At 35.7% G+C, this 20,827-nt stretch overlaps 3 protein-coding genes across 6 annotated transcripts; 2 read left to right on the top strand and 1 right to left on the bottom strand.

Annotated features, from left to right (window-relative positions):
* Positions 1–14: 14 nt before the first annotated feature.
* On the top strand, positions 15–4,603 carry LOC147866665 (uncharacterized). 4 transcript variants are annotated; one of them, XM_087317118.1, is made up of 9 exons: positions 85–207; positions 677–778; positions 1,667–2,071; positions 2,172–2,224; positions 2,595–2,672; positions 2,760–2,865; positions 2,958–3,029; positions 3,286–3,399; positions 3,724–4,603. In XM_087317118.1, exons 3-9 carry the CDS (start codon positions 1,670–1,672, stop codon positions 4,144–4,146), a joined length of 1,248 nt encoding a protein of 415 aa, XP_087173244.1. In that variant the 5' UTR covers positions 85–207; positions 677–778; positions 1,667–1,669; the 3' UTR covers positions 4,147–4,603. The 4 variants fall into 4 exon arrangements, with proteins under 4 accessions (XP_087173241.1, XP_087173242.1, XP_087173243.1 ...); XM_087317115.1 differs by lacking the exon at positions 677–778 and having other exon boundaries at positions 15–207; XM_087317116.1 differs by lacking the exon at positions 677–778 and having other exon boundaries at positions 15–207; positions 2,769–2,865.
* Positions 4,604–12,607: 8,004 nt separating this feature from the next.
* LOC147866666 (multicopper oxidase LPR1-like) lies at positions 12,608–18,495 on the top strand. The gene is made up of 3 exons (XM_087317121.1): positions 12,608–13,148; positions 13,366–13,452; positions 16,353–18,495. The coding sequence occupies exons 1-3, from the start codon at positions 12,903–12,905 to the stop codon at positions 18,273–18,275; spliced, it is 2,256 nt and encodes a 751-aa protein (XP_087173247.1). The 5' UTR covers positions 12,608–12,902; the 3' UTR covers positions 18,276–18,495.
* Positions 18,496–18,729: 234 nt separating this feature from the next.
* LOC147866667 (uncharacterized) lies at positions 18,730–20,827 on the bottom strand. Its single transcript, XM_087317122.1, has 3 exons — positions 20,562–20,827; positions 19,322–19,465; positions 18,730–19,226 (listed from the first exon to the last, which is right to left on the bottom strand). Exons 1-3 carry the CDS (start codon positions 20,760–20,762, stop codon positions 18,918–18,920), a joined length of 654 nt encoding a protein of 217 aa, XP_087173248.1. The 5' UTR covers positions 20,763–20,827; the 3' UTR covers positions 18,730–18,917.

Below are 20,827 nucleotides of genomic sequence, written 5' to 3' on the forward strand. Positions count from 1 at the left end.
AAATTGATCAAAGCATAGTGGGGTTTGAAAATGGAGAGATATTCTGATTTGAACACAAATGATGAACTTCTTGAGTTTTTACAACTCGAACAAGAGTTTGAATCCGAAGAGGCATTGAAAGAGACATCCCATGGCAATTCACTGTGTAACAACACTCGATGTCTAGAAGGAATTAAAATTCAAGACACTGTGGGATCATGTGTAAAGGTTAGTACCAAATCCTTTCTTTTCATGTTTTATGTAGCATGAACTCTTAGATATTTGTTGTATCTATGCTTGATATAGTTTCTTTTTCAATGTTGTTACCTAGTTATTTATGACATATGGAGGCATCATTTTTTAAAAAAAATGTTTCTTTGTTATCAGACATTTTATCAGTCCTTATTTGGATGAAAATAAAAAATTTGCTTGTGTCATTGGTCAAATTTGGTCTCTTGAACACGTGAATATAACGTTTTCATTTTGTTTTTGATTTCTCACATGCGCGACTTTCTTTATTATTCTGTTTACTTGAAAAGAAAAATCATTTTATTATAAGAAACATACCTAAAGAATCCATATGTTGTGTAATTTTTTGTGGCATGATGGTGTGTGGAAAACCATGTGTAATGTAACAAAACTTCAGAGAGTTTAATTAGCATAATCTGCTTCTCTCCATCCCTCTCTCTTATGATAGATCGTTCGAAAAGGAAAACAAAAGTTGAAGGACAGAGAAGAGCAAAGAAACTTACTTGCAATGAAGCTGAGGGAACCCAATGCAATGCATTGACGGTACTAGGTAGATTATTTTATGACATGTTCAAGTTCCATTTACTCAGGGAACAGCTCTACTGGGAAAAATCAATAGTAATATGAATAGAGAGAATGGTGGGGATTTGAACTAGAAGGCTCTTGATATTCATAAACAATCTTGAATGTTTTTTTGGCGAATTTTACCTAGTGGTGTCATATTAAATCAACAGAGAAAAGAAATGCAACTTGTCTTTCACACACACGAGAAGTTTTTTTGCGAATTTTACCTAGTGGTAACCAAGATAGGCATATACGAGAAGAATAAGTGCATAGACCACACGTAAGAAAATCACACACAAACTTTCTTGAAGGGAATCTTGTTTTCCAGTGAAGTATTTTACTCAAAACTAGATGAAAAGATTACTCAAAACTTGGAAGAACCTGGGGATGGGAGAATGAAATCATATCAGATCAATATAGAGTTTTAGAAGGACAAATGTGGATTGATTGGCTATAACACTCGTGCCTTAGATTTTCTAATATATGTGGGTGCCAGTTTTGTTCAGAAAATGCTCACAGACCTGAATTTGGAAATTATGTTGTGAATCATTCACTACCAACATCCATCTGATGTTGCTATGCTTGTTGGTGTGAGTCCCTCAATGCAATGATATTATGTTCTCACAAACATGAACTATATGCTATTACTCACAAGAAGTAATTCGTCACGTATAATTTGAATGAATTCTTGCAAAATGAGCTTAATCCATGAAGAAGATGGGTGAAAACAATGGTAGGTTATGAGTCCCTGAGTGATAAATTTTTTGGTCATCAAAGCATTATAAAGAAGTGGTACGATGTTTTAAATTAGATATGATTACTCTTCTATGAATCTTAATTCATATTAATTATGTATTCTCTCCTTTATGATTAGGTAATGGAGGACCACAGGAATGACTATAAAAAGATAGCGAGTGGCATTCATGATTCTGCTTCTAGAAGTAGAGTTTTGCGATCTTCATATCTCTGTAAGGAACAAGGATATCCTACTCTTGTTTCGCATCAGAAATCGATTTCCAAACTCAGACATGGATTGAGAGGTGATATATCGGATGGTGTACGTACAAATTTAGTTGCAAACAATAAAGCCATGAAGCATGGACCATCAACGCCATTGACTGTGAGGCAATCAAGATCAAACTTCTCTGTCCCGCAACCGTTTAATCTCTACACAGAAAAGCGGACCTTGGCCGGATATGCACGTGCGGATGGTAGATATGGCCAACAAATACAAGAGTCTCAATTAAATGTGTGTGGTGATCAATCTTCAGAAACTTATGTAAATCTTCTGACAATAGAATTAATGAAAAGTATAACTTGAATCAGATTTGGAAAGTTTTCTAAATGTTATGATTGCTCAATTGTTGGCTTTGTAACAGGTTTCTAGGAATTTCAACACAAATTTATCTATGGCAAAGTCAGAGGCTAGCACGTAAGTGCCCATGAGTGAGTAAATACTTGGCTTGCATCTCATTATTTGGTAAGCTTTTACATAGATGGGTATCTATTTTAATATAGGAATTTCTAGGACATTTTGTCTTTATGTTTTTTATTTGAAATTCTCGAGACCTTGTTTCTCTCTCTCTCTCTCTCTCTCTCTCTCCCCTGATGTTCTACTAGACTTCTAAAATGAAATAATACGGGACACTGCAGTTGAAGCTTCTCCCATTTGCTTGTGATATTGTCAATTCTATTAAATATTATAGTTTATATTTATCATTTTCTTTCTTATTATTTCACACCACACAAACAAACATTAGTTTTTTGTTCTTATCCTATGTAGACATTTCATCCTATTGCAGATATCAGATACTGAAGCAATTTTCATTTTGTGGAGACACCGAACATGAAGATGATGATATTGTCTCAGTTTCATCGATGTATCCTTCAAATATATTTTGGTATCTTTTCTTAGCTGCTAATCATATAGAAGTTGGATTCTTATATAAAATATTTACCTTGTGTAGGCAATCCAGACAGAGCTCCATTACACACAAAGCAAAAGCTTCAAAGTTTACAAGTACAAATGGATTCAAGTTCCAATCTGATGCGCGAGCTGAGAAAAGAAAAGAGGTGCACATATATTAAGTACTCACTTGTTCAACAGTTATTCATACTGTAAAAGGTCTCAACTTGAACTAAACGGGATTGTGGTCGTTACACAGTTCTACTCAAAACTACAAGAAAAGGTCAGCTTAAAGGAAAAGGAGAAAACACAAATGCAAGCTAAGATAAAGGTTTTTCTCTGTCTTTTTTATGTATCAAATATTAAATATTTTTATATCTATATTGTGTTCCAAATTTTATCTATCTTGAGGTCTTCAGATATTTTTTGAGTGTCATAATTTATCAATCAATCTATCATTTGGCATTTATCTTTATATGTCTATTTATCTGATCTTTTGTATATCAAATTGATCTCTATCTATCAACAACTTCAAGAAAAAAAAGATTGCTAATAATTAGTTTTCCTGTTATGAGTTTTGGGTACAGAAGGAGGATGAAGAAGAACTAAAACAGTTGCGAAGGAGTCTTACATTTAAGGCATCTCCAATGCCGAGCTTTTATCATGAGGGAACAAAAACTCCGAAACTCCATCGTCCAAAGGTAACCACATTTATCTCTCTGTTACTTTCTCACTCATATGAATGATTCTCATTGGTGACATTCATCCAAACCTTGGAGACTCACGTGCCAGACTGATTTTATAGACTACAAATGAAAGAACTTGAGTTCTAAGTTATATTAGTCTTAAATAAACCATAATATCAGGATAAAAGAAGAGAGAAATCTAGTGGAATAGATTTAAATCTTATAATATGTTTCAATGGTAATTGGACTCAAATTAATCTTTTGATAGAAATTAGAAAATTTCAAACATGAAGCTATTAAAAATGTTCTGGGGATGCGGGTTCTACTGCTTGTGTACAGATTCCAACAACACAAGCTAGATCACCAAAAATTTCTACACGACACAGCTATTCTGGAGTCCAAAGTGGGCTGTACAATGCTATTGGGCTTTGTGAAATAGAAGAGAGTGCAAGTAAGAATGTAACATATAACCCAAACAAAGTGTGGAATCATCAATCTTTGTTAACACGTAAATCTCCATCAATTACTAACACCTCAAAGATGCTAAGTTCACAAACTGGTCGGCTGTCTAGTTTAGTATTGGATGATATAAGAGTTAAAGAGAGAGACCCATTAACTACTACTATTAGTCCATTGATTGTTTCATCTGATCTTTTCATTCGCAATGAAGAAGAACATATTGCTCATGTGCATATGGGGGTGACAAACTTTTCTCAACATGATGAAGCCAAGCATCCAAAAGTGAACAGTTTGGAAAGATAATGGCAGTGCTTCCTCGACAAGGCACAGTAGTCAAAATCAACATAGAAATGAAGTGAAGATTCATGGTGATGCCAATGAAAGGATAATGTTTGCCAAATGCAAACAAGATGAAAAAATGAGATGGTAAAATTCAATGCTTGGGTCGTGGATCGGTAACATGAAGAGAGGTGAGGCGTATGAAAATGGAGCAAATAGAAGACATTTGGCTCCATGCTTTAGTAGATCCTAGAGCATGAGTTACACACCCATGTAATTAGAATGCTACAGTAGAACTTGAAAATAGAAAACTACAATAGAAATTCAAGTTGCAAATTCATAAAGGGTGGAGGATGGCCAATTTTCAGCTTATTTCCCTAACCCATAATTCCTGATTTAACCCACTTGATCCCTAAACACCATATTTTTGTTCATATGTCAAATAATTATTGGCTTGTAAATGTAAACACTAATTTGTTCATTTAACCCCAAATCCTAATTTGGTTTTTTAATCCACCTTTAACCTTTAATTTTGTCACCAAACATAGGAATTGGCAACAGTTTGGTTTGACCCAAACTAAACTTCAAAACTGTGGCCAAACAACTTAATTAGCTTGGTTTGGTTTTGGTTTAGAAATTTGTAAATGGTTCAGTTTGGCTTGGGGTTTCAAGAGTTTGATTTGGTTTGGCTTGGTTTGAAACATTATTGGCCTAGCAATTTGCAGTTCATTCGGCTTCAAATTGTGGCTTAAATGGCTTAGTGATTATGGCGACATTTTTGAAATGTTTATTATATATATAAATTATGTAATATATGCCATGAAACTTTATCTTTTAACCCAAATAATTCTTCTAAGTTTTAGTTTCCAAATAATAACTCTTTTAACAATTTGGTTCAAGCTGAAATCGAACTGCAAAACGTGGCTTAATGACTTAACAGTGTTTGGATCGCTTGAACTGTTTGGTTTGAGATTTAAAATCCCCTTAGGTTTTGTTTTAATGTTTCACAGTTTGGTTTTAAGTGAAAAGCCATGAAATTTAATGGTTGTAGATTTTAAGCCTAAACATCGATAGATTTAAAACTTGAAACTAAAAGATTGTAAACTCAACATCACCTTAATTCAATTCCCTTTGTTGATCCCTAAAGTTTGTTCCAAATGATTACTCACTTAAAAGTAATTCACATCTTGGTTCTTTTTGAATTACAGAATTGAAGAAAAAAATGCAAATGAACTATTATAACAATCCTGGTCTTTTATTGATCTGAGTATTTATACTCCGGAGCAAATGTAAAGAGATCTAAACACGCTGTTTTAGGAATCCTCATCCGCCTTCAGTGATTTCTACTATCAAGAAATGTAAAATAAAAAGGTATTATTACAATCTCGCTCTTATTTTGGTGATTTGTATCAGAGTTATTAGTAATTACATTATTATTAATAATAAGATATTATCACTTATTAAATTGCAAATGGTACAAACCTGTGACGAATTTCAGAAAAGCATGTGCTGTAATTTGTGAGTGCATTTAACAATGATTTTTTTGTCATGGGAGATGAAGCAAATAACAATTGTTTTCTCTTTTAACGTTTTTCTGTTTTCATTGTGGAAATATTGACCCCTTCATGATGCTTGGAATCTTTTAAATTGGAAGTCCAAATTGTACACATTGATTTTTCTTCCTCCTAGACATGATTCTCGTTTGTCTTTTTAATGGTTATATGATATATCATATTTGTGGAAACGTTCATGTCAACCAAACAAAATACATGGATGTGGAGACCATGGCCATTTCGAAAACGTCTTTCTTCATTTTATAGTCGAGACAATGTTTCTAGCCTAGGTCTTGCAAGAGAGCTATGATGCCTATTTTTGTTTGATACTTTTGTGGGTACATTTCATATATGTAGCTACTACAAATGTCTGCATGCAAAAATCCAACCAACCAGTTATTTGTTTTGTTTTTTAAGGTTGTATGTATTATATAAATCTAGATGACATTATCAGTACTTATATTCAAGTTTGCATTTTTGGATCTCTAATACTTCCACCAAGTCGATATCATGCAAGGAAAAGATTACTCCATATTGTGTGCCAATGATGTGCTTGACAACCAAACTATACATACCATCTCAAAAATTCGAGAATGGCATTGATTGCGAGATAGATGCATGTGTGGGTGGGGTGTGATGATCATGATAGAAAAGCATTAGCAAGGGCCTACCTATCACATATTTACAAATCCCCATCAAGTAATATTCCATAAATAATAGCCCAAATTAAAACATCCTATAAACATTATTATCAAGAGAATTAAGAGAATTAAGTTGAATGGAAGGAGTTTGGTTTTTGGGGTAAAAAAAGGATAATTAAGTTGGAACGTATTTTTAATTGTGTTTTATGGTCAGTGCGCACATAAGACATGATATAAAAGACAAAACCAAAGGTTTTGTAAACCCAGTAGATCAATAACTAATCATTTGAGGCTGATTCATGTGTTGATCTGAACCAAGAAAATCAATCATAATTCTACTTAATATCAATTGTAACTCTATATACTATAAATTATCTAAATCACAATGGATTGAAATCTATATAAATTACATATATATGGCCCAAGGATATTTGTAAAGCCATTGTACAACGCTTCGCAAGAGCAAGGCCAAATTTATGGATAATTTTAGCCCAACACAATTGGATAACCATTTTATATTATACATGCAAAATAATGTATTTGTGAGATGAATCCACCAACAACATTATTGTCTTAAAAGTATTGAAGTAACTGAAGAATCGAAAAGAGTGGAAAGTAATCTTATTTATGTACAAAGAAAGAGCAGAAATATGCAAAAGAAAGGTAAGAAACAGGGTCCAATAAAGAATCCATAATGATATGATATGATGAAATCGATTGATATCTCTCTCTATATATATATATGTATGTATGTATGTATGTATGTATGTATAGAATTAGGAGAAGAAGAAAACCATGTAGTGGGCTACTTTGAAGCATGTACAAGAGAAGGAAAGGAAGAAGAGAGAATAGAGAAGAGACTTCACGTCCATTTTGGAGAGAGAGAGAGACAGAGAAAGTGTTAATTTCTTCTCTTTCTTTTGAGCTATGGCTATGGAGATAACCCCCTGCTCTTCTTCTTCTTCTCTTCTCTTCTCTTCTCCTTTCCTTCTTCTCCTTCTTCATCCACAAGTATTTATAATAATAAGAATAACAATGGGTTTTCATAGTATTTCTTCTTCTTCAATTATTGGGGGATGCTTAATAATAATACATAGTCATTGATTTGGGGGTGGGGTCTTTGTGAAAACCTGGACAAATCTTGTGTGTGGATGGATACCTGGCCTTTGAGAACACGAACTTTTCTCTTTCTCGTCCGACCATATCTTAACTTATCCGCCTCCGGCCCCAAAATGCCGAAAACGTATAAAGATACACGCGTGCATTGGTCGGCTAATGCCAAAGATATATTGTGGCACAAACGTGCATTGGTCGGCTAAAACCTACTTAATGCACAAGCTTGCCTTTCCGAGCCGACTTTTGCCCTTCTATGAACTCGGACAATAGTTTTATGGCAATTCCTTATTCATTCATAAACTCTTACCTTTTACTGAAATTTTATATACGCTTGTAAAAGAATGGGTTCACAAAGCATATCTGGAAGAGGAAAAACAAGTGTTTGTTTGTTGTGCATGGCCTTTCCCCATCTTTGAGGAGACTTGACCAACCTTGTCTTCACATTTTTGGCATAGTAGACTTCGAGATGGACAAACGACTCCCCAAACACGTAAGAATCATCCCACTTGGGCTCCAGGAGGGTGGATTTGCCTGATCCTTTAAAACAAAAGAATGATTCCACATCCCTATCCATGAATGGTTCCACATTCCAATCCTTCCCTAGTTGTTCTCATCTCCTTATCCAATAATTGCTATTATTATGGCACAATACACATCAACCTTCCAAATTTGGGAGGTTTTTGGGTCAAAGGCGGACCTTAATAATTGGTTGAGTTTGCTTTTTCCATGGATGAGATTGTAGGAAACTATGGTATAACACCACATTTTGTTATAGGAGTTTCGTATAAAATAGCAACACATGATCTCAAGTTTTGATTGGTGGAAATTGTGGATCACCAAACAATGGGTAGATCACTCAACATGGTAACCACTTGCACCCCCTAGAAGGGCTTGTGTCCTTGGTCTATGATGATGCTTAACATTTTACTTATCTTTGTATACGACCAACCTCTTGGTCATGTAAATATAAAACCCATTTGCAAATTCTAATATGAGAATTGCACTTCCCGCCCAAAAAACTACGACAATCCGTTTGGGTTGCAACATCAATGTTGTGGGGATTTTACATTATTGTAAGAATTAATTTATTATCCAAGAAAACAATTGTGTTTATTGATGTAACATTTGATTAAATCTATCTTTTCCGAAACAAAATGATTTGTAGTAAAAGTATTATGGTGCAAACACAATATCTTTGTCTTAATTGGTGAATGAATTTAAAAGTTCTTAAACTCATTAACGTTCCCAAAATTCCTACTTGCTATGGAGGTACTAAAATATATGGTGTCTATTAAGTAACATGACCTTGCAAGGATATGGCAACTATGCCAATGTGGAAATTAATGGTAGATTATATGTGACCGCTTACATTCCTAGCAAAACAACATTTGTTGTAAATTCTATCATCAATAATGTAGGACCAAGTAGGAATTGGATAAAAGCAATCCTAATCCACAATTAGGATTGGTGGGGTACCTAAAGCCACAAAGAAATACCATCGACATCACATGGAAAGTGATCATACTAATCTGAAGACGAATAGCAACAATGTTGGATTTTGATACCTTGAAGAAGAATAGGCTTGTCAACTCTCTCATGAAGAGGGCTACAAAGCTGAAAAACAAGTCTTGCATCATATATTCAAGGTTATGACAAGCTTGCAATGCATTTTGCAAAAAGATAAGGGGAATATAAAAAGGAAAACATGGGCATTGAGTAGTATATGTAAAAAATGTGTATTGGTTCATCAATTGTCTCTAACCAATAGGCCTTGCAACATTAATCAACATGAAAAAAAAAATTGGAACTTTGAGAAGGACTTTTGATGGCATCATAGAAGAAGCAAAACTCAAGAGAACGTCACAGTCAAGAATGACCCCTTGAAACAGTCGAGAACCATGACTAGTCAAAACCTCCTCAAAGGTAGAGATTGTCGTTTCCATTTGTCTCTACATCATCCCCTTCCATGATCCTAGTCATGGGCATAAACAATTGAATAGGAACATTTGTTGATGGAAATAATGTCATAATCTGTAGTTATAATAACCTATGAGGCTTAGTGTTTCCAATCTAAAATAGTGTTGATGGCCAAATGTATGTAACAAACATTGGCATGTTCTAATTTTGGGATGCTACTATTTATTAAGTAAGAATGGTTAATGGCATATAGGTTTGTTACATAAAAGGAACCCTTTAGGGTTTCCAAATTGTATAAGAGGCAACACTCTCGTGTAAAAAAGGTCTCTTGGTGCCATCTACGTTTTGGTTCTCATTCTCTCCCTTTTGCCTCCACTAAGAGCCACTTTTCTCCATACACTTGCCTCCATATAGCTTTTTCAAACTAATTAATTCATGAAATACATGCATCTTACTTAGTAATTATCTACTTAACTAAGACACCTCCTATTTTTTTATGTAGTAATTATCTACTTAATTAAGACACATCCTATTTTTTTATGTAGTATATATCTACTTAATTGAGACACCTCCTATTTTAATTGTGTAGTAATTATCTATTTAATTAAGGTTAACATATTTTTTAATTAGTGTCATATGCATCAAACAATGCTTAAAATCAATGCATCAAACCAAAGAACTCCATCCTTTCGAAGTTGTGAAAAAACATGAAAACAATTACTATTCATTAGTACAAGTATTTATCATAAATGTACAAAAGATGCTTGGCGTCGATATACGATAAACACAAAGCATTAGTTGTTATAGGCATAACAAACCACACCAATTATATAGTTAATTTTAATCAGTTAAGGGTAAGATGGTTGGGAAACTAATTGTCCTATGAACTAGGACAAACTCATAAGGACCTATGCTACATGGTAAGTTTGGGAGCCTTAAGTGCTAGGCTCTATATTATGACATATTGACACATTGTCAAGAGTTTATTGGTGAGGAACCAAAGTTCTCTTCTTTAGATATGTTATTGAATACAAGGTATATTGACACATTATCAAGAATTTATTGGTGAGGAACCAAAGTTCTTTTCTTTGGATATGTTATTTTGTGGTATGGGAAACCGATGGTATTTTATGTTTGTCTCATGCCCTTCGGTCGAGGTGGTCAATGTGGTTTAGCACCCATGATCCATTTTTTCCCTTAATCTTGTATTATTTATCCCATCATTAGTTTGATTCGTATATTAATTTGTCACATCCAAAATACCAATTGTTGATCATGGCATTTATCCTAATATGTATATAGTTGGTTCTAGTTCAAAGTGGAAGCTTCCATATCCTCCAAAGTTGGTTGCAGAAGCTCTAACATTGCATTTCATTGTGACCCTTATGCGAGGGGAAATTCATTTGAGTTGTTCACTTTGTACCCATCTCAAGTTCTTGGTCTAGGGAGATTGGGAATCTTGATTGGTTCTTACTTTCTTTTCGTATGAGGTATCATCAATAAGGCAAAATCATTTTTTCACAGAAAACTTTCATTGGTATACTTAGTTAAAGGGGGAAACATTTTCACTTTAGAAGTACGTCAATGCAGCAAAAGTAATCAACATCTTGCAGTGTTAGAGGTCCTTTTTTTTTGCCAACAATGGTTTATATTATGTCTAAAGTTATTAAATTACATGATACTTCAACACAGATTTTTACCTTTTCAACTACTTTAAGTCTGCCACACCCACAACAGATATCTCCCAAACCATTACCAAGACCAATTGTACATGGCCACCAGCCTCATGTCGGTGGAGGAAATACCTAGAGAGGTGGTTGATACCTCCAACGTATACAACCATTAACCATGTAGGAGACAAATTTCATCCTTTCCCATCTCTTCTTAAAACGTTAGAGATCATTTTGCATTGACTTTCTTTTTATTATAACATAAATTAGATTCTTTTCAAATTTCATTGTTAGGTGTGAAAATATTTGGATGTGAACACAAAGTCCAATTCAATTTAAATATAAAATTTGTTCTTTGGATAAAATATTGATGATATATATAAGATCCAATACAAACATAGAAAACAAAGGAGGAATCCACATATAGAATGTTTTGAGGAAAAACATGTTTTCTTTACTAATAGTGATGTTTAAAATTTGAATGATTAAAAGCTTTATCCCATCACCATGTACACATACGTGACTGAGGTTATTATGATTTCTTTTCTTAAGTTGTGTGTCCCCTATTATCTCAAACACAACTTACAAAAGCAGGTAATAAGATGGTGACCCTCCATTTAAGCCCTTGTCGATATACACCATTTTATTTGTAGATATACGTCATCTGATTTTTCACATTGTACATTTTCGATATTTTAATATTTTGCAATGGCAACAACATTTCATATACACGAGTAGGAAAACATGCACTTTCCCAAGCCTATCATCTCCTATTAGTGTTTAAAATTTATCTACCCTCTTGAGATTCGATACATGAATGATTGGGACATCAAAATAAGGCATTCCCAAAATGATGGTATTGGAGATATACAAATATATATATATATATACACACACACATATACATGTAACCTGTTAGTTTGACCCCAATGTGGTGATGTGTTTGTGGGGGAAGCCAAATAAATGTGAAAACTGGTAATTAATATCTAAGGATGTTGTCAGAACTTGACACTACATGCCAACAACCTCTAGGTGCCTACGAGGAAGATTGATAGATAGATAGATTTTTTTAGCGTCCATAGAGAGGCCAATATTGGCCCATAGGACCTAAGTACAAAAGTTATCTTGATGTATGTCTCCTTCCTAAGAAGAGATACAGAGAGACGTGAAAGAACCTAACACTTAAAAGGTGTTATCAGGACCTCATGACATGCACGCATGAGATGTTTGCACGGAATTGGCGCGCTAGATATGATATGTGGACACTTACGTGTCGAAGCTTGAACTTTGGCACACGATGTAAGTATAAAAGAATTAAAGAAGAACAAACAAAAGCATATCTCTGAATTAGGAGAGTGTTATCAATTCATGATGTGAAAGGAGAGGATAATTATTGTGAAGGAGACAAGCATGAAAGAGTAGAATCTTTATCCTAGTAACCCTTTGGAAGCATTGAGTTCTAAAGAAGGAATAGAAGGAATTTTAGTGTCACGAGGATCATGTGAAGATGTGGTCACGTGACAAAACCCTCCTCTAGCTTTAATTTGTGTTTGTTTGTGTGTGTATATATATAGGCATGTAAGCCCAAGTAAATTATACCTTCAAATTTGGAGGCCCCCTCTCAAAGGCAACGAAAAGGCCATACACACATAGCCACTACTAATTCATTAGTTTAGTAGCTTAATTAAGAGGCAGAATCACAAGAAAGTTTCATCATCATGTATAATGATACAAATCCCTAGCTAATAATCAAAAGAAGTTTCATCATTATCATGTATATTGATACAAATCCCTAGCTAATAATCAAAAGAAGTTTCATCATGATCATGATGTATATTGATACAAATCACTAGCTAATAATTTCACTCAACATAAACATTTGGATGGTGTTGATGCCGATTAGCGTGAGCATGGATCGAATGCGGTTATTATTGCACGGATTAGTGTTGATGATTCTCATTAGTGCTGATAATGTGATTAGCAATTCAAATGACGGTAACGATCTTACCGTGTGCGAGGCTCCATCACCTGCCTTGGACCCATTTGTTGATGAGATCACATTTCCTAGCTACATTTCTCTCTCCTCTCAACAACCTAACATCACTCTGGGTGCTTTCAGAATCTCTCAGGTACATCCGAAGTTTTAACTCCTCCTTAGCATCTAATCTTTTCCTCGAATTCGTCTCGAGTGATATCGATCGAGCTTGTCTAATCGCCACTTGCTTAGGATTAATCGATGCCAAACATTCATTTAATTGTTCATTCGATTTGATTGATGACCATTGATTATTTTACTTATCAATGTATTAAATGCTTGTTTCATGGTTAAATGTATGTTTATTGCAGAAGGTGCATCGTGATCTTCCCAACACTACTCTATATGCATTTGGAACCACTCTACAAACTGCTTCCTTCCCTGGCCCTACACTACTTGTAATTAACAACTTGCTCTCTCTAATCACACACACACACACACACACACACTTTGTTCTTTTTATCGTAATTTGCTCTCTCCCTCTGTCTGTCTGATCTTAGCATGCATGGTAAGTTTATTGTCAATAGCCCCAAGTTAACAAAGGTTTTTGTGTGCTTTTGAAAAAGCTGTCTCTCTAAATAAGGGATAAAAAAAAGGAGTATTAAACCTTTGAAACAATAGGCCTTAAGGTAGCTTCAAACATTCCAATCATAGATACAATGAATTTGGGTTCCTCGCCCACTTGGAATCGAGAAAGAGCTGTTTCGAAATTACAGCTCAATCATATAGATAGGAGTTGTGAATTTTGTTACTCGTTATCTCGCGCATTCATTCGAAAGCATGTCATTCGAGGAGGACACATATATGTATCCAATCAAAGAACACTTCGTGATGCATCACAGAGCGAAAGCTACCTCTTCAACGATTTGTGACACATTGATCCGTGCACATTCTCTTCGATGTAAGATTGGGTGTCAAGTGAGCCCATGTGAGATCAACACGCATTAGACCATATACATGTTTTCTCCCCTAACATGTGTGCAAGGCCAAATAATCATCACACTACTAATATGCTCCACCTTTGACCACATTCAAGTTTGCTTTCCCCACATTTGTAACCTTGACCTATTGTTAATATGTACATAGTCTCTCTCCCCAAGCTGAGAATATGCAAGTTCTTAGTCGCAACATTCACATATGTATGTATGTATGTATGTATGCATGTATGGGTGTATCTATGTATCTATGTGTGTGTGTGTGTGTGTGTGTGTGTGTGTGTATGTATGTATGTGTGTGTGTATTTGTCAATCCATACGTGCATGAGAAATGTTGTCTATCTATGCATATATGTATGTCTAATTGAATGTTTACATGTATGTGTGCATGTATAATGTATGTATATTCAATCTATCCATATGTGCATGAGAATGGTGTCTATATGTATGTGTGTATTTGCATATTTATACGTATGTATGTATAATTGTGTATTTTATCTCAGGTTGTACTCTAAATTCGTTTTTCAAGATGGAAAATGTAAGCCACAAAATATATGATTGTTTGACAAGGGTGGTCTGCTAAGAAGTACCCCCTTCCTTTTTCAGGGAAAAAGAAAAAGGAATTACCCCGTTCCCCAATGCCCAATAATGTTGTTTTGTGCCTAGTGCAATCTATAATAATTGTGAATCATTGTGAATTACATTGTCATGTGATTTTACTAGCATACGGTTGAGAAAGTGGCATATGGCCTTGAGGCCTAGTTAAAAACTCACATGTATTATTCAAACATATCTAGTATGCAATATTATTCCCTTGAATGGTTAAGATTTGCTCGACTCTTGTTTGGCTAGACAAAATTCACACTTTCCAAGCTCAAAGGTAATGCGGTTACTTTTCTCTTATCGAAGTACAACAATATTATTTTTTGTCACAATCTGACTATTGGAACAATTTTTCAGATTTGTGTTCCATTCTCAGGCATGGATAACTTATTCTCATATAATTTATTTGTATACAAGCAGTAGTGGAAAGGCAAAACTTTGGTTACTATGGGAATAGGATCAATTTCAATGTTGATTTTATTGATTTGAACTTTTTAAGGGGTAGTTTGTAAAATGAACGTTGTTAGACAACACACACACACACACACAAAGTTTGTAGGCAATGTTGGACATTATATGCATATAAATACATACATAAATAATATAAGGACAAGAGAATATACATTACATGCATGCATATATTTATGAATGCTAAGCATTCGGGGCATTTATAAGCAGTTAATTCATTTGTTGGAATATATTACGTTGTGTGCACGTATTTATGAATGCTAGGCATTCAAGGCATTCATAAGTTGTTAATTCATTGGAATATATTAATAATTACATTGTGTGCCCTCGTTGTCATGTTATGAATTTTACCTTCTCTATAATACTTACTTTAAGCCAGCCTAATGATCTTAAATGCCTCAAGCAAATTCTAATATCCATTTTAATACATAGGGCACATATGTAGATATGTTTACTTTTCCATAAATTTAACTAGTGAAGAAAGTGCAGTGTTCTTGTCTCAAGACATTCGCATCGAAATGTGTGCATTTAATCAAGCTCAAATAGAAGCTATAGTCTTGAGTAAACCGTACCAATCTTTTCACAAGAAAACTTTGCCATTATTTGTCGCACTAGCTTGTGGATCATTAGTGTCGGTTCAATATCCAAGACATAGTTTGATATGAACATATATAAAGTGAGTTGAATTGAATAGCTTTACTATACATAAACTAGGGAGAATTGGGAAAGTGGTTTGTCCAAACCATGAACATATATAAAGTGAGTTGAATTGAACACCTTTATTATAAATAAACTATGGAGAATTGGCAAGTTCCAATATCATTACAAGATGCCAATGTTAATACATAACATAGATACTTGTGTATACTACATGTTTGTGTTTACATGTATGTCGCGGGATTTGCAAACGCACACCTTTCAACATCTCCACCTAGCTAAAGTCCATATCTACAAAGCATATTACCACATTAGATGTCGCCACACATGTGGTCTCATTTTTACATCTTTAACAAGCTCAAAGTGTATTTTAGATATACAATACAAATTTACAAGTACACAATGGCCTAAATGCTTTATTTATTTGAGTGTAAATTTGGATAATGTTAGTCAAGATATTTGCTTCTTTTTATGCACATGAATCTTACAAAACTCTAGTTTCTATGTAGAGAAATAAGAAGAATTTCACTCTTTTCATTACTATCGGAATGTTCATTTGCTCATCTTTTTTATATGTATGCGCGTATTTATATATAACATATACACACATGATGATGACAAGATTTCGAATGTAGGCACAAGTGGGTATTCCCGCATATGTGAGGTGGGAGAACCACATTGAAGATTCATCCCACTTACTTGGGACTGACAATGCAATTCCATGGGCCAATCCGAGCCAAGGGGGTGTGCCAATAGTCGCCCATTTGCATGGTGCACAAGTCGAGAGTCCATCAGATGGGCACCCTAACGCATGGTTTACTCACCTCAACGAAACAGGGGAAACTTATGTGAAACAGGACTATACTTATCATAATCAGCAAAGCGCGGCTATGTTATGGTACCACGATCACACACATGGTATTACTCGGTTGAATCTCTTCGCGGGCTTGATGGGCATGTATATCTTGGTGGATGGGGCTCCCTCTTCGTCGTTTACTTCGTCTTATTACAATGACGAGGAAGAGCAGCAACTACCCATTGGTTTACCGCTATTGATCCGAGACTGGAAATTCTCTGAGAACGGGTCTTTAAACTTTCCTCTGTATGGGACGTCGGGGACGATCCTGAGGTGGTGCGCTGAATACGGAGACGTGATGGTTGTGAACGGAGTGGCAGTTCCATACCTGAGGGTTCTACCGGGGACATACCGCTTCCGGCTCCTCAACGGGTGCAACGCGAGGTTCCTGGAGCTCTCCCTGAGCCATCCGTCATTATATTTCTTGCAGATCGGGGGAGACGGCGGGACCTTCCTTCCTCACACCCGGAACCTGACCACTCTTCTGTTCGCGCCAGGCGAACGAGTGGACGCTCTGATCGACTTCTCAGATCTCGAAGACGGCACGGAGATCATTGTCATCAACACGGGCCCCGCGCCTTTCCCGATCGGGAAACTCGCTTATTCCACGAACGGGACCTTCTATGTCATGAAATTCGTGGTCGACAGCTCCTACGGGATCCTCGAAGGTCTTGTCAACAACACTTCGATTGGTAAGACTCAAGAAGCTGCTCGATCCATGGTGGATATGGCTCCTCGATTAGGGTTCCGTCCCACGGATCGCCATTCTACACAGAGAAGTTCCATGCCAGGTTTAGGGTTCGAATCCAACTCGCATGAGAGCGATTCTTCCTCGCGAAGAAGAAGACATGTTAGGCACAAAAATGCTGATTTAGTTCGTCAATCCAGCTCACCCCAACGAAGAAAGCACAGATCGATGCGTGCTCATTTAGGGTTTCCATCCAACATAGACGCCTTATTGTCGTCGTCTTCTTCCTCCTCGGCAACTGATCGAACTAGCCAAATTACCGAATTACAGAGAGAATCCATGTTCCTATCTTCTCAACTAAGCAAATCCGTGCCCAAAACACCATTTTTAAGCGAAATCAGTTCTGTTTCCAAACCTCTAGCTGATCTCGGACCCATCATAGCTTCTGAGGCACAGACAGCTATGTTCATTGATAGGAGTACTAGCAAGAATGATATGAGGATGAACGAGAATATAACGGTTCGAGGATTTACAATGCGTTCTTTTCAAGGTCTCCATGGCGAGCCGAACCATCTCCTTCTCAACAACAAATCATGGAGTGATCCCATTATTGATTTCCCAACAGTTGGAAGCACAGAGATATGGGAGCTTATCAATCTTGGCGCAGATGCACACAACATGCACATCCACCTTGTTCATTTCAAAGTGATAAACCAACAATCTTTCTCGAGTATCGATTACGAAGCAGAGAGGTGCGCCTTCGATCTTCCGTATCCACATCCCAACAGTTGCTTCACTGAGGAACCACAAGTACCCGAATATTCGAGCTATGCTTGGAAAGACACTGTGATCGCATGGCCTGGCAATGTGACTAGACTTCTGCTCAGATTTACTTCCATGGATGGATCTTCGTTTCCTTTCAATCCCACACTTGAACCTGGCTACCTTTGGCATTGCCACACAGGTGACCATGAAGACTATGAGATGATGAGACCGTTCCAGTTACGTTTCTAAAAATCAGTTGTCCCATCACCATCATTTGAGCATAAAAATGTAATGATGCTTTTTTGCTTACAATCACGGCTATGTTTTCTAGGCCCTATGATCCCTTATGTCAAGCCATTACCACAGTAGTAAGCTTTAATAATACTACGTGATGATGAGGCCATTTCAATTACATTTCTAAAGGCAATTATTCATCAATCAAACATAGAAACATGATGATTTGCTGCTTTGGATATTTTTTCTAAGCCCTATCATCCGAAGCTTTTTCTTTTACTCCATGTAGCATAGACAAGTCTGCTCCACAAATTTGTCGCATATAACTATCATAGCTTCTTTTTTGGCCCTATGATCCTTCAGGCAAAGGTTTTGCCTGCCAAATGTTTATGTTAAAATCCCTCCTCTCCATTGTAGTAGCTTTGCTCTGTGAATACACATCATCTCTCTTCAATACATCATGCATACAATAAAAAATAGATTGTTTTTGTTTTTCAAAACATTAAGAAATCTTTAACACTTCGGTCTGCATAGTATTAGTGTTTTGTAATGTAATGCCAGGCTAATGGCAAACTTTGCCTGTGAATTGATTGAATTAGATGCTTTCAGATTTTAATACAGCAACGATACAATTATGCTGTCTATAAATCAAAGAGACTATTCATCTTTATGATCAGTCTTCTCATTTGCTTTTCTTGATTGTGCTATGCGTATGCATTCACCTTGAAGATCACCCAATATCTCTTTAACGAGCTTAGCAGTTACACCTCTTACATATGCATTCAATGGCCAAGGAGGCACAATAGATGGTTCAACAACTTGATTAAATGTTATCAATGACCATATTTCCTCTGTTTCTAGGCTTTCATTATTACTGTCATTGCTACAACTGGCAGTGAACGCATCAATCTTCCATGAACCTGAGAATTTCTTCATCATTCCTTGCCTCAACAGATCAAATAGCATCTACAAAGAAACAAGTGAGGGCATTTTTGTTTAACCGAAGGCAAATTAGTTATGAACAAACTTTAGGATAAAGCAAATTGTGATTGAAAACTCACGGTATGTTGATCTCGGTTTTGTTCCACAATAACTCGGGATGAGAATGATCCCGAAAATACTAGGAAACGCCATCCAGCCACCTGTTCCACTTCAACAATTTGTTTGTTTCCATCATCTTGGAGGACTTTCCTATAAGTAACTTCCTGATGAGACAGTAATGAAGATTAATTTTGAAGGACAAAATAAATCCAATGAATACTCCATTAAATTTTTACGGCTTAGGAACGATTAAATTATTAAATCACTCATAATTTATGCCCTTTCCCAATCCAGTCAATTGGATTATGTCAATTGAATATAATTATTGAATCATCTGCTTAATGCAAAATGGAAAGAATCAAATCGCCACCATATAGTTACATGAATGAACAAAATGCAAATACATTAAGTAATAGAATGATTAAGTTTAGAGATATTGGATGCATTTCGTGGTAAAAAAGGTCATTACCTGTCCTGATGAGAGAGAGTGAGAAAGAGAGAGCTCAAAAAACAAGGCAATATGATAGGGAGTGGCAATGTTGTCTTATATCTGATTAATAAACATTTCAGGGCATTTCTAAAATTTCATCAATTAGCAGTACAGAATCATGATCTGAAAGTTCAACATGTATTTTTACAAGAATTTTTTCCTGAATCTTCATTACGTGTTGCTTTGAATGGAAAATCTATAACCCATCTCTACTCATGTCATCAATGCCTAACGGTATCTAGGAAATAAAAGAACCGACTGATTTTTGCTTTTTTACACAAACCAATACATTTCAGCTTCATTTTAACTTTTCCTTTATTGTCACAACAATCCGAAACATAAGAATGAGATTTTTTGTTTCTGAATAGCAATTCCTTACCTTTCATACTCTTGTAAAGATAACAAAAAAATAATACCATAAATGGGTTTTTTTCCTCAAGGGAAGTTTCACATGGTCACAAAATGTTATTCCAAAAGTTAATCCAGGAACAACTCCAAAAAGCACCCGACTTTCTCTTTAATTTCTGAGTTTACATTAATTCCCAAAATGCCCTGCATCAACACCTGCCTCTCGAGCAGTTGTATGACCAATTTGAAGAAAAAAATCCAATTTTCTCAATTATATATGGTATTGGATCAATATATTGCAGAAGCCTCTGAAACGACATATCTAACTGAACAGATACAACCCTAAATCTAAAAACACAGACACGATGATAAAAATAGAGAAGAAGAAGAAGAAGAAAATATTTCTATAAATCCTGACTTACCTTGATATTCTTGAAGACGCGTTTGTTTTCAGGATCGGTAATGAGATCATACACATCATCAGGCGGGACAGGAACAGAGAAACAGGAATGGATCTCACAGAAGGACCCATTCCTCTGAGTGACTGAGACTTCTGGAAGCTTCCATGGATCCTCCGATCCTTCTGTTGCACGGATGCGAGAGGAGTCGGTCGTTGTTGACATGACCGGATCTCAGTGGTGTGTCTCGAGCTTTTTCCATGGCCACAAAGGTTCGCTATTTCATTCAC

Source organism: Azolla caroliniana, unplaced genomic scaffold (assembly GCF_043228905.1).
Source record: "Azolla caroliniana isolate FFs.n. ecotype wild unplaced genomic scaffold, voAzoCaro1.0.p SCAF_3, whole genome shotgun sequence".
NCBI classification, from domain to species: domain Eukaryota; kingdom Viridiplantae; phylum Streptophyta; class Polypodiopsida; order Salviniales; family Salviniaceae; genus Azolla; species Azolla caroliniana.

Excerpts from the sequence above, each read along its gene's own strand:
- LOC147866665 (XM_087317115.1), top strand. The coding sequence starts at position 31 with ATGGAGAGATATTCTGATTTGAACACAAATGATGAACTTCTTGAGTTT. Across the intron at positions 2,225-2,594 it reads GCAAAGTCAGAGGCTAGCAC|ATATCAGATACTGAAGCAAT; the intron begins GTAAGTGCCCAT and ends ATCCTATTGCAG. Across the intron at positions 2,673-2,759 it reads ATTGTCTCAGTTTCATCGAT|GCAATCCAGACAGAGCTCCA; the intron begins GTATCCTTCAAA and ends TACCTTGTGTAG.
- LOC147866666 (XM_087317121.1), top strand. The coding sequence starts at position 12,903 with ATGGTGTTGATGCCGATTAGCGTGAGCATGGATCGAATGCGGTTATTA. Across the intron at positions 13,149-13,365 it reads GTGCTTTCAGAATCTCTCAG|AAGGTGCATCGTGATCTTCC; the intron begins GTACATCCGAAG and ends TGTTTATTGCAG. Across the intron at positions 13,453-16,352 it reads TCCCTGGCCCTACACTACTT|GCACAAGTGGGTATTCCCGC; the intron begins GTAATTAACAAC and ends TTTCGAATGTAG.
- LOC147866667 (XM_087317122.1), bottom strand. The coding sequence starts at position 20,762 with ATGTCAACAACGACCGACTCCTCTCGCATCCGTGCAACAGAAGGATCG. Across the intron at positions 19,466-20,561 it reads GCGTCTTCAAGAATATCAAG|GAAGTTACTTATAGGAAAGT; the intron begins GTAAGTCAGGAT and ends CTGTCTCATCAG. Across the intron at positions 19,227-19,321 it reads AAAACCGAGATCAACATACC|ATGCTATTTGATCTGTTGAG; the intron begins GTGAGTTTTCAA and ends GTTTCTTTGTAG.